This window comes from Danio rerio, chromosome 3, assembly GCF_052040795.2.
Source record: "Danio rerio strain M-AB ecotype USA chromosome 3, GRCz13ab, whole genome shotgun sequence".
Lineage (NCBI taxonomy): Eukaryota > Metazoa > Chordata > Actinopteri > Cypriniformes > Danionidae > Danio > Danio rerio.
The window spans coordinates 13,987,800-14,001,643 of record NC_141023.1 but is presented as its reverse complement, the minus strand read 5'-3'; the positions used below and the strand labels follow the sequence as shown (position 1 = coordinate 14,001,643).

The 13,844-nt window shown below is 34.2% G+C and overlaps 1 protein-coding gene across 3 annotated transcripts in view; it reads right to left on the bottom strand.

The window, feature by feature from the left end:
• zgc:158403 overlaps positions 1-13,844 on the bottom strand; it is a 46,197-nt gene that overhangs the window by 11,440 nt on the left and 20,913 nt on the right. For all 3 annotated transcript variants that reach the window (XR_015480071.1, XR_015480070.1, NM_001080084.1), the window contains 8 exon segments: positions 10,896-10,954; positions 10,480-10,547; positions 9,965-10,029; positions 8,373-8,472; positions 3,553-3,618; positions 3,306-3,414; positions 2,435-2,502; positions 1,218-1,277 (listed from right to left, as the gene is read on the bottom strand). Coding sequence is in view for 1 of the 3 variants with exons in the window: in NM_001080084.1 (NP_001073553.1) it covers positions 1,218-1,277; positions 2,435-2,502; positions 3,306-3,414; positions 3,553-3,618; positions 8,373-8,472; positions 9,965-10,029; positions 10,480-10,547; positions 10,896-10,954 (595 nt within the window). In the remaining 2 variants the exon portion in view is untranslated.

Here is a 13,844-nt window from a genome sequence, read left to right as displayed (position 1 = left end):
TTTGCTGTTCATTTTCTCACTCTTAGGCCATTGAATTGACTTTTTAGAGATTTTTAGAGACTTTTTCAGATTTTTTTTTCAGTAAAACTTTTCGTTTTTGAACTTAAATGGTGGTCTTTTGAGATTAATTCCAAAACTTTGAGAGTCTGTAAGGGACATTCTAGCAAAAACATACATTATCTGTCCTTGAAATAAAAAATACTATAAAATGTACTATTATAAAATAAATAAAAGTATTTCATCCCCAAAATTGTCTAAAATGGACTGATGGTTGATTTCTGTGAGTTGTTCTGTACAGGAATATGTAAAGGAATATGATTTTTTTCTTTATTAAAAACACTACAAATTTACAAACTCTGCTGTCCTTGTCCTCAGTCCAATTGAACCCACAGCTTTTGTTAAGCTTAAAAATATTATTTAGAAGAATAAAAACTTCAGAAATACTGAGCTTAAATTGTTTTCATTCACATAAATTGGTAAAAACCTGAAATTATAAATAAATTCAACTAATAAATACTATTTTACAACTGTCCCCATTTGCATTGAATTTAACATAACATGCATGCAATACACCTTTAAGGCTGTCACTCAAAATGGAAGACATCATTTGACAGAGGAGAAGCTGACAGTGATCAAGGATGTGTTCTATCATTGAATTGTATGATTTTTCTAAGGAGGATAAGCTTAAAGGTCAGGCCCAGTAATAATAGTTTATAATTTATAAGTGAAAATGTGCGTTTCTGGCAGAATGTCCCATAAAACAAAGAAAATTAAAAGAAAACCCAAGATATCTGATGATGGACTGAGATTGAATGAAGCAAAATGATCAGCCTCTGCAAGAAACTGAACAATATTTACAACATTAGTGTGTTCACGAGCAGAAGCTTCCTATCTACTGGCCTATCTACTTTGACAACTTTATACTGCACACATGACTTTAGATGTGCTGGCCATCATTAACTTGCCCTTTAATGATCAAGTTTCAGTTTCTTTAATGTTGAGCTAAAGAAAAAAAGTTCATTTACATATTGGATGGCTTGAGGATGAGTAAACGAACAGCACATGTTTCAATAAAACATGTCAGTCGTTCACATCTAACCAGGCACAAGTTTTTAAAATAATTTAAGCATACGATCTGATGAAAAAACACTAATCTTTGAGCAGTCAGCATTTATGAAGGATGTAATCTGTTAAATGTTCTCCTCTCATTTTCTCACCTCATCAATATTGCCCTTTATTTCTTCTGCTCGTCCTGCAAAGAAGAGAAAAATCGCTCCCTGGAGAGATAATCAGTACATGAGCTTCGAAAACACCTAATGAAGACCCCATGTTATGGCTTGACGTGCACAATTGCTTTCTCTGTTTGGGATTTAAGATGTTGGTTGCAGGTGGGAACCCAGCAAACAGTTTTGTGTTTAATAGACATCTAAACATAGTCAACTTGGCTAAACTTGGGCTGTCAGTGAAAACCTAATAGATGTCTGAAAATACCATAAAACTAGACTAGTCGTCAAATAGACAGACTTCATATGTGTAGTCATTCATTTCTGTTTATTTGACGACTAGTCTAGTTTTGGCCTATTCTTAAATGCCTATTAGATTTTCACTGACAGCCCATATTTAGCCTCGTTTTAGCCAAGACGACTATGTTTAGACATCTATTAGACATCTATAAGATATCTTTTAAATACAAATAATGATTGCTGGGGATTTTGTGTTTAATATACATCTAAACATAGACAGCTTGGCTAAAACGAGACTAAGCTTGCGCTGTCAGTGAAAATCTAATAGACGTCTAAGAATAGCCCAAAACTAGACTAGTCGTCACATAGACATTAGATAGACTTTATGTGTGCAGTCATTCATTTCTGTTTGTTTGATAACTAGTCTAGATTCGGGCTATTCTTAGACGTCTATTAGATTTCCACTGATAAATTTAGCCTTATTTCAGCCAAGACGACTATGTTTAAACATCTATTAGACATCTATTAGACATCTTAATGTAAACAGCTTGGCTAAAACAAGACTAAACTTGCCGTCAGTGAAAGTCTAGACATCTAGACAGCTTTTAAAAACAAAAAATGCTTGCCGGGAATGGAAGAAAATGGATCCATTTCTACATGTTATTAAACAAACATCTGCATTTGCCCAAATGAATCATCAATAATAATTTTTAATGATTTTTTTATATAAAAATAATGACTTTCTAAAACAGAGACTGCAAATATTCACATTTATACCCATTAAATGGTAAAAGTTTTTGAACTAACCGCAACAAAACTCATTTTAGTGTATTTAAAATTTCTAGAATGTAAAATAATTCTAGAAGAAAGTTCTAGAATGAAATCAAACCGTCTTAAAGAACATGTAAACATGCTCCAGTCATTTTGTTTTATTTATAAAAAATATAAATGAATAATAAGCAAAAACATACACGTGGATATCGCAGTCGAAAGGGCTTCAATAGTCTCTCTGCCTCTTCCACCTCCCCTTCTCCAGTACCTGCACAAAGCATCACTTTAATCAATAATGACTACAATAAATAATTGAGAATTTTCAAATATACAGTACGTATATATCACCATATTAAAGTATGCATTGTTGAGATTTTATTGTTGATCTTAGAGACGCTTAAGTCTCTTTGAAGTACACCAAGGCTGCATTTCCTTTATTAAAAGCATCATAATATTGTGAAATCTTTTCAAAGGCAAAATTTCAAATGCATTACAAAGTGTATTTTATTCCTGTGATTCATTTTTATTTAGGAACTTGCAAATCAGATTTATTACATTATCCGGTTCCATGTAATGTATTTTTTATTGAATGCCATGTCAGCAACCAAGGCTATTTTCATGGCATTTTCATGACATTTCAATATTCAATATACAACTAAAAACAACAAACAAATTAATACATAAATTAAATAAGATTTTAAGTGTTAACACATGATAAAAATTCTACAACTTATCCTAGTGTCACTTAAAATAAAATAAACAATGTACTTAATGTAATGTAGTGTATTTACGTGATACATCCACCGCATTATTGCTGCACCAATCAGCCTGCCAATCACTCGTGAGTAAAACCTCTATCACCTGGGTGTTTTTTTTTAACATTCTTCAAAATATCTTGTTTTGTGTTTAAAAGGAAAAAACAAATTCATAGTTTGCAAGTTTAAAACGCCTCGAGGACATTTCATTTTTGGGTCAACTATCCCTTTAAGAGACACGTTTTTGCCATAATGATGTAAGCTGCTTGATTTACGTGGATTTTAAACAGCGTAATTTATCACCAATATACATTACCTAAAATAAAGGAGAGGAATGTGTAGAAACAGAGCAGGAGAAGGGCACACAGCATGGAGCGCAGGGTATGAGAGGTGGCGCCGGTGTACAGCTGAGAGATGCCAAACTCCTACACAAACACCATTAACAAAACAATAAAGACATTAAGCTTCACGCTGAGGTGCTTTTCAATAAATGAGAATGAGGGAGTGGCAGGTTCAAGCCATTCACAAACACAAGTTCAAGATGTGACGTATAAATTTGACACCTTATCTCCAGAAAATCCTGCAAACTCTAGCAGCTTGAGTATCCGGGCGGGAAACAGTGAAAGTGTCTGTGGGACAGTGAAGAATAGATACACATTAACTATAATTCCATGAATACATTTTTTAGGCACATTTGAGGACATTGCATTAATTATTGTAAAGTTCAAATGGAAACAAGAAGATATGCATTAAAAAAATTCTCAACCTTTTTCACTTCGATGCCTGCTTCTTTCTCTGATCAATTTTTGAAGGCCCACCTGTCTGTCTTTTTCTCTAAAATTTTTGTATGAAATGCTCATTTAAACCTTTATTTATTTACAAATAATATATTATATTGTTATTACAAATATATATTATACATTTATTGTGCCTTCTATTATTTTGTATTATCAGTATTTCATAAAAAAATAAAATTTTATTTAAATTTAATTATATATAAAACTAAAACTATATTATATATAATTTTATTTTTTATTTATTTATTTATTTTTTAAACATGAACAGATTTAAAGAGAAGCACGGGTCAACAGGGAGATTGCAGAAGACCAGCTTCTGCTTTAAACTGGACTGACTGAATATCCACAATTAAATATCTACCATTCAAAAACACACAGACAAATGTGAAATACAGTAAAACACCCTAAATCTGTTGAAACGCGTTGATCTGATTGCGGTTGAGTTTGCAGCTGTATATTATTGGGAGATCGCTGACAGAAACGGTGAACATCTCCGCCAGAGCACATCTGAAGCTCATATGCAAGTTTATTTAACATTCTATGGCAGAAACATTAATGAGCCTTTCTAGATCCTCCTGTATGGGCGAGCATTCGCTATAAAACACTCACAGGACATTAATTTGGAAAAATATGTGAATATATTAAATAGTTTACATAAAAATACACAAAGAGACTTTCACTTCCACTTCACGTATAGTTTGTGAATGAACGGACTAGTTGCAGACGCGATCATGAGGCTGTTTTTGCACCGAGTTTAAAGTAATCGATCATAGAACAGGAAAAAGTGCATTACTTTGATCAATTAATATAGTATGTTATAATAAAATCCAAAAAATTATAGTATAATATTGAGAGTTAATTTTATTCTCGTGGCCCACCTGCAGGGTCGCTGAGGCCCACTAGTGGGCCGTGGCCCACTGGTTAAGAATCCCTGATCTAAAGTATAAAATACCATAATATGTTTGCAGATATTTAAGAAACATCCCAAGTGAACATTCTTGTTTATCTGAAAAACAATGCTGAAGTTAGATATTCTACTTTGAAAATGTGCGTTACATGCCAGAACAGCTGTCTTTGTTTTGGTTCTTTTAACCCACCCACTGCCAGTTTAGCCAATAATATTTCAGCACCCCGGGTTGCCTTGGTGGAAAACTGCTTATTTTATTCATTCAGTCATGAAGGCTCTCAAAGCATGCGCTTGTGACTGAAATGTGACCTCCGGTGGACAGTAAAAGCCCAGAAAAGAGACACAGAATCAGTTATTAATAATTAGCAAATAATATAAATACTACAAATGTAAACATTAGGTGAGCAGGTTACATTGTAACCCTGTGTCCAACAACACACTTCATGACGAGATATGCAGTGAAAAGATAAAAGATGAAACACGACAGAAATTTAAATACAGCCATTTAGAAGCACAGAATATGTGCACTTACTGCACTCAACAAAATGGTAACAGTTGTAATCCAATTAATACATATTAAACTTCTTTAACATTATTAAATGGTATTTAATACTAATTATACATTTAAATGGTAAATTTGTTTGCACTGAGTCACAGTTCTGAAGTTTAATTTCAAACAGTCTATTTTATTTTCAAGATCTGAGGTGAACTATCTGCTGCTGCTTCAGTAGTATGGCAATAAATGTGATGTAAAATATAAAAAAAGTCATGTGACCAATCTAATAAATCATAAATATATCTCTGCAAGCACCTAATTCAAAGTCCACCTTGAACATTATTTGTATAGTTGTTTTCTGCATAATAATTTCAGAAACTGCCTCAAAATGCAAAAAAAACTAACAAAAAAAAACAAATGTGGCAGAGTTTCTTACTGTGCCTTCTCACTTCTTGCTGCTTTGAGGTGCAACTTGTTTACTAGGGATGTAATGATTTACTGAACTCGCAATTCAGTTCAAGATTTTGACTTCAAGACAGTAGACAGTAAATGAAAAGCTTTTTATCAGGCCATTGCAGTATGTTTCTTTGGCAAATTTTAATATGTAATTTGTTTTATTTAAATTTAGTTTTCTTATCAGTTACATACAAATCTAAATAAAAGTAAAGATTTTTTTTATTTAAAATTAAGGGCAACAATTGTATTTGAATTTTGATCTAAACAATGATGCAGAACATGCAGCTTGAGCAGTTTCTTATGTAAATTTGACCGATAAATTTGACATTTAAAGCAAAAACAGAATGGTCTGACTATAGGTATTAGCCATGTTTGAAATCCAATGATGTGAATTAAATTTATGCGGAAAACTTGAATATTGCATAAAACATTTGCGAATAAAGCAGCGTTTTCATCCAACCAGTCCAATAGAATAAAATCGTCACTTTCTAATAAACTGGTCCCAAATACCAAAAAGAAAAATGGAATTTGCTGCATGAATCTTTTCTTTATTTAATTACTATTAATGACTTGCGCCTCAGTAGACAATGCAGCACGCTATGAACACAGGGTGGCATCTGATGGCATGAGACTTGGCGCACAGACACTCTTTACAACTCTAGAGGCAATTAATAAAATAATAACACTAATAGTGAAATAGTTAAGGGGGTTAGAATGACCAAAACAACATTTCAGATGTTTGACAATGTGCTCAGCCTGCTGGTTTATTCATTCACGCATTTCTCTGATAACAAAATCACATGAATTTAATGCACATCCTGGAATTTGTTCGGTAAAAGTGTTTCCATCGCAGTTTATGTGCATCTTTTCTTATATAAAAAATAAAAGTTTATTCTACTTAGTTATGTGCATACGCTTTTTATAAGCATTTTTAAAATCTTGACGTTTCCATCAACCGATTTTTATGTGCATATCTAAAATGCAAATAAAATTAAGTGGATGAAACCATAGCTTATTGACATACTATGTAAAACATATCTGAAGTAAACAGAAGACAAAACTGAATGAGAAACGGCCTCCTCGGATACTGCTGTCAACAAAGCAGCACTGCTGAATTTACGAACACTACTACAAGATTAAATTCTGCATGAACCGTAAATTGCTGAAGCTATTAATTTCAGTGTGTTGACGTACTTCAAACTAAAATGGAATATTGAGTAGGGGGCGGGGCTTTCTTCTTGAGCATCATTCCCTCATAGCAAACTAACGGTAAGGGGGGCGTGGTTTAGAATATTGTGGCTGAAGCATTGAAACTGATGTCAATAAAAAATGACTGACACTAAATGTGGACGCACAAGATTACCAAAACACAATTTTTTCCCCAGTGAATTAACTTGCACGGATTAATTATTCACCTAAAGAATAACAATATGTGCTAGCGAAATGAACATTGTAAACTTTAATTTCACACAGACCTTGCCAAAATACACAATGTAACTCAATCAGTTACTCTAAGGCTGTATTTACACTGCAGATCTTGATGGTCAATTCAGATTGTGTGACTGTCTTCAATTCTTTTTGCTGACCTGCTTATATCATCTTTTAAAAGTGACTCTTATCTGATTGTCTGCATTTACACAGCCCACTTCAAAGGGGCAATGACCAGGGGAAAAAAAAAAAAAAGAACGGGCGCTGACTAACAGCTGATAATTAAAGAGGGCTCTTTTTTCTATTCCTGTACTGTTATGTAATCTGTTCGCAGCTTTTGACAAGCTGTTTTACTATAGTTTATGACAGAAAGGTTCTCATTTGTCAATCTTCTTTTGATGTATTGGCTTTTTTAAAGCTTTAGGCATCTTATTGTAATGTCCATGGCGTGATTTATGCCTGTGATGAATGCACTAGTTCTATGTTAGTTTATATTGGTTACGTGGCGGACATTGCGCTCTCTCGCTCTCATGCTTAAATACCTGTGCTATATGACAATATAAAAGCTGTTTAAGTCCTCGTGTATGAGATTTAAGGTTTGGGACTCTGCTGAAGTCTGTTCTGAAAAGGAAGTGTCAGACTTGATGGTTTTTAATGACGCCCGACTCACATTGACGGGTGAAAATCCGATCTACCTGTTTACACTGCAGACACGAGGGCATAGATCCAATTCATATCGAATAAATTTCCACATATGAACAAGGCTTGAATCTGATTTGAGTAAATTAGAATCCATGTGATTTGTTCGTGCCTACACATACATGGGCCATATCCGATCTGTGCCACATGGGAGAAAAAAAATAAATAAATAATGGGAATTGAGTCACTTGAACAGTGCAGTGTAAATGCAGCCTTAGAGATCCATTCATGTAAATAAACTTCTTCAAGTGTATAGCAATTTTTTTGGCAACTCAACTAAATTTGAATCAGCAAATTGGTTCAGGCTTTATTGCTACATCATTATTATTCACTCTCAAAGAAAAAAATTTTTAAAGTGGTTTCTCAGCTCTTGCAGAAACAATCGTTTTTATTCATATACTGCACTGTTTTCTCGAGAAAGCTATGGCTTTAATTCCTCAGAACACACTGGATTGAAACCATGTTTTATTGCAAAATTTTTATGCAATATTTACATTCTTCACATAATATAAATGAGCAACTTTGTATAAAAATATATAGCTATTAGCAGAAAAACATTTATGCGAATGAAAACAGATGCGACATTACAGATGAACATACCAAATTAAAAGCGCCGATGCCAAACGAGACTCCGCCCTCTAAGTGCTTGTGGTTTGGTCCTTTGAAAGTGGCGTCTGATTGGATGAAGGCGTGCAGCTCCCTGCAGAAGAACCATGACTTCATTCACAGCATTCACATTTGCAGAAACAGTTTAATTCAAGGGCTTCATCTTGGCACACAAGTGGGAATTAAAGGCTCTGACTCTGATTGCAATTATGAATGTTTTATTGTGTGTTCTCACACCATGTACCTTAATTATGATGTGTTCAGTCAGCATCGCTTAACCTCACAAGCGATTGCACAACGATAGAAACTTGATCAAATATGTTTTTAATTAACTCTATAAGTGGCTGAATATGGGCAAGAGCCCATTTTTGCCTTAGGGTTATTACACCTTGTCCAAAGTATTATATATATATAATCCATATTTAAGTACTTTTGAAGCACTTTACTGTATTGTACTTCATGTTTTGTATTAGATGTATTCTCTGTTTTTTTTCCCCCAGCACTTGACACGTGTGGCAAATGACAGATAAAACTTTGTACTTACACACTATGAATCATCTATTAAGCATTAGCAAATAGTGAATCCATTAACTCTACATTAATAGACCATAGTAAGCAGTTTAAAACTGCAGATACATGGATTACAGATACAAAATTTACAAATTAATACCTCAAAGGTACTGATTAGTACCTAAAAAGTACAAAAGTGTTCCTCTTAAAATTTGTAGGTACTAATCTATACTTTTGATGTACCGATATAGACCATTCAAGTACAAATGTATACCTTTTAAAACGTCACCACCTAAGTGACCGCTCACATACCTTTATTTCTGAAAGTGTAGGACTCCAGAGTTTTAATTTTTTGCAAAAGAAAAAATATTTTATTTTAATTATTATTAACTATTTGATATGAAAGCAACACAAATACAATTTCAAACACTTTATATAAAATCTAAGCACTTTTCAAACCTTAAAAATCGGGCTGAATGATATATCAGTTGAGCATTGATATCGCAATGTGTGTATCCGCAATAGGTTTGGATTATTTATTAAAGATTAAAAGATAAAGATATTATAACATATTATTGTATAAAATTATTTACTATACAACGATAACCATTTTATTTTGCATTTGATTGCTCAATTTCTATTTTTCATGTGTTATATTATATTTTTCAAATGTTAGACCCCCCAGAAAACCATAAAGCACTATTTATTTCACTTATATTTTCGCTCTGTCATTTGTATATATGCTTGTAATTGATTATATTTTAATAATCTAAATTAAAGACATCTTTTCAAATAAAGCTATTTAAATCATCTAAATATATCACAGCAAAACAAAATATTGCAATGTCAGATTTTTCCAATATCGTGCAGCCCTACTTGAAAACACTCGATTAATATTCAAGAACTGTCTAGGGTTTCCAGCACTGCTACTCTCCGTGCTGCCTATATTAAGCATTGGCCATTTGTAAACGAACTGACAAAAATGCATCTTAAACAGGAACAAAGATTTGTTGTTTTTTATATTGGGTGAAAACAAGCAGGTGTTTTGATGGTACAGATTTCCGTCACTCACTTACTTGTATATGAGGTAACTGTTCCGTACTTTGATTCCTCCTTTAATAAAACTCACCATATTCTCATCCTGTCATTAAACAAACAAACATTAAATGCAAAGCTCAAAGTCACTGAATAAGTCAAGATTAAGTTCCTATGAAATTAAAATAGACAATTCAATTGCTGTAATTACAAAGGATTTAATTAGCTTTTTTTTTAATAATCTGTCCCTTGTAATGTTTAATTATAAATCTCAAAGACGAATCTACTTTTATCTGATGACATGCTCATTGGCTCAAAGGTGGATTAAACCTGTCATGAGATCCACCGATAGCAAACTATACCCCATACAATCAATTCATAATAGACACAATTAAGTTTAACATTTGGTCTTGCTTGATAAGTCATTTCCACAACAGTAAAGAAAACACTAATGCAACTTGTTTCATGTCAAGTTTTAGATGAGGTTTAAAAATATGTTGGTTTAGCTAAATCAGACCTCTCAAAATGTTAGAGATTAGATTGAAAAATATCAAACCTGTAAGAACGTGAGCGCAGCTCTATGAAGTAAACACTCTGCATAACACACTTCAGCATGGATCTGCTCTGTAAAATATCAAATTGAAAAGATCTGATCGTAAACTAATCATTAAAAGAAACGCCTTATATAGGACCATATGAATTCTAGAATGCAAAAAATTTTATTAATTTGTAGAAATTCAGTCATAAAACAGGATAAAGGAAAACTGTATTGTCATTGTAATAATAAACAACCAAATTAGTTTGGCAGCAATAGAAAATACAAGCATAAACATGCACTAAATTATAACATAAATAATATAAATCATCCAATGCTGTTTTCAAGTGTTTGTGCTGTAAAGTGATTGGTGCTTTAGGAGATATAGCTGTATACCATCGAATGCCCGAAAATATAGCAAATTCTGGATATTGTACCTTCTGACAAATCATCATTTGCCCCTCGGCTCCCAAGGCCACCAGACTTCTTACGAAATCTGAAAGAGAGACGAATAAACAAAAACACAATGATCATTTCTGCCAGCCACACACAACATGAGACAAACCAAAAGAAAACAATCTGAAGGAATATGAAGAGAAAAAGGCATATATTTTACACACAAATTAGAATGAATTTTAAAAGATCATGTAAAAGATCATGTAACACTGCAATATTTCACAATATTATAGTTTTGTTTCTTTTAAGACCATTAAAAATGTCAGCGATGGGAATAACGTCGCTATAAATAACTGATGTTACTAACGGCAATACTTTATTCAGTAACGATCAAACAAATTACTGTTTCCCCTTTTACAGCACCGTTACCGTTACTGACAAAAAAAAAAAAGTGCATTGCTATAATTGAGCACACTAAAATGGTTTTGGCGAGGCAGTGGCGCAGTAGGTAGTGCTGTCGCCTAAAAGCAAGAAGGTCGCTGGGTCGCTAGTTCGAACCTCGGCTCAGTTGGTGTTTCTGTGCGGAGTTTGCATGTTCTCCCTGCCTTCGCGTGGGTTTCCTCCGGGTGCTCCGTTTCCCCCACAGTCCAAAGACATGTGGTAGAGGGTAGGTTAAATTGTCCGTAGAGTATGAGTGTGTGTGTGTGAATGTGTGTGTGGATGTTTCCCAGAGATGGGTTGCGGTTGGAAGGGCATCCGCTGCATAAAAACTTGCTGGATAGGTTGGCGGTTCATTCCGCTGTGGCAACCCCGTATTAATAAAGGGACTAAGCAGACAAGAAAATGAATGAATGAAAATGGTTTTCACACGAGCAGCATCTCTCACAGTCATAACACCTCTCTTTCTCTGGGTTGTGTGTCTATGTGTTAGAGGCTGGGGCGGGACACATAACCAACAAGTGAGGATGATTGGTGTCTGTCCAATACTGGGTTGTGGCTGGAAGGGCATCCGATGCGTAAAACATATGCCGGAATAGTTGGTGGTTCATTCAGCTGTGGCAACCCCTGATAAATAAGGGACTAAGCCATAGGAAAATGAATGAATGAATGAATTAGTTATGAGTGAACTATCTATTATCTAAACTACTTATTCAAACAGATTACAACATTTGCCTTTTTATTTGCATTTATAAACCATTTTTTTTTACTAATTCATTTATACTTCTTTTAAAATTAATAAACCTAATCCTTAACTTTATTGTACATGAGGCATTTAAGGCATTAAGGCATTTATAATTCCAACATCCTCCTGAAAGAGTGATGTTAATTCGTACAGGAGGGATTTAGAAGATCTCACAGAAAGATCTCCCTTGTTACTCACTGTTTCTTAAGCAAACCGAAAGTGAGCTGATGTGTGACCACTGCTATAATCAATCCACCCACAACCACTCATCTGGATTAATGCTGCAGGTAACATAGGAAATCCATGCATATGATGACCACAACAACATACAGTTGAAGTCAGAATTATTAGCCCCCCTGAATTATTAGCCCGTTCATTTTTTTCCCAAATTTTTGTTTAACGGAGAGAATATTTTTTTCCACACATTTCTAAACATAATAGTTTTAATAACTCATCCCTAATAAGTGATTTATTTTATCTTTGTCATGATGACAGTAAATAATATTTGACTAGATATTTTTCAAGATGCTAGTATTCAGCTTAAAGTGACATTTAAAGGTTTAACTAGGTTAATTAGGTTAACTAGGCATTTTTGTTCTGTAGACACTCGAAAAACAAATATTGCTTAACCCTCAGGGGTCTGAAGTGATTTTGGGGCCCCTGAGATGTTTTGACATGCCCTGACATTTGTGCTTATTTCAGCTACTTATTACATAGCTTCATATAGATATATCGTCACCTTGGAATTATAAGGTTCTACCTGACATTTTTGTCAAAATTGAGTTATTGACATTCTTATTAAAAGACAACTTATTTACATTATGGGATGTTTTTTATAAGTTGTTAACATTTTAAGACTTTTTATTTAAAAAAAAAACAAATGTTACACACATACTGTTTGCTATATGGAATACAAAAACTTGAAGCTCAATATCTCAAAATCATTCAGAACGCAGATAGAACCTTATAAATCTGAGGTGATGATATGCCTCATGTCTGTGTTTTTGTGGCGTTTCAGTGCATTTTGCAGACGCGTTTTGCGGAAAAAGAAAAGAATGAAAAGTGTACACAAAAAAGGTAGACACCTAATAGATTTGATTGATGTATTGCTCTTATCTGTAAGATCAAAAAGTGTTATCAGGAGAAGATGATAAAAACGTGTACAGTATATGCGGTCTTCGACCTCTGGGGGAAAAGAGGCTAATAATATTGACCTTAAAGGTTCAGGACACCCCGGAGAACTTTTTTTTATATTAACAGATGTGTGTGTGTTGAGCATCAGTTAAGACAATGTTAGCACCTGTCAGCTTTAATTGTGGGGAAAACTGGATAATTTTGAGCTTTTGTCAGCTAATTTCAGCTTCCGGGTTTAAAATGATTTTTGGGGCGGGATCAAAATCGGCGACGTAGCGCAGAACTGCAAGTGCAATGATGACGCGTCGGTTTCTCATTATTATTCATAGCGGAGTTTTCTTATCCTATGAGAAGAGCCGGCTGCTTAATTATTCATGAGACCTGCCAGACCTGCCAGTGTCAAGCCCGAGCTGAGAGACACGGAAACCACGGCACAGTATTTAGCCGTTCATGAAGGCTCATATGCGTTTGTTTCCATCATCCACGGGGTTTGTTGCATGTTATCCCCCGCGATCTTGTCAGGGCCGATCATACAGCAAAGCTGTGTGTGTGCTGCTAGCATTTTTGTCGGGAGAGCAGCACAAGAATTAGAGAATGGCGGACGCTGTGTTTTATCAGGAGTTCGTTCACATTCAGACACATCGCCGTGCTGCTGTGTTTGCCTAAATCCTCC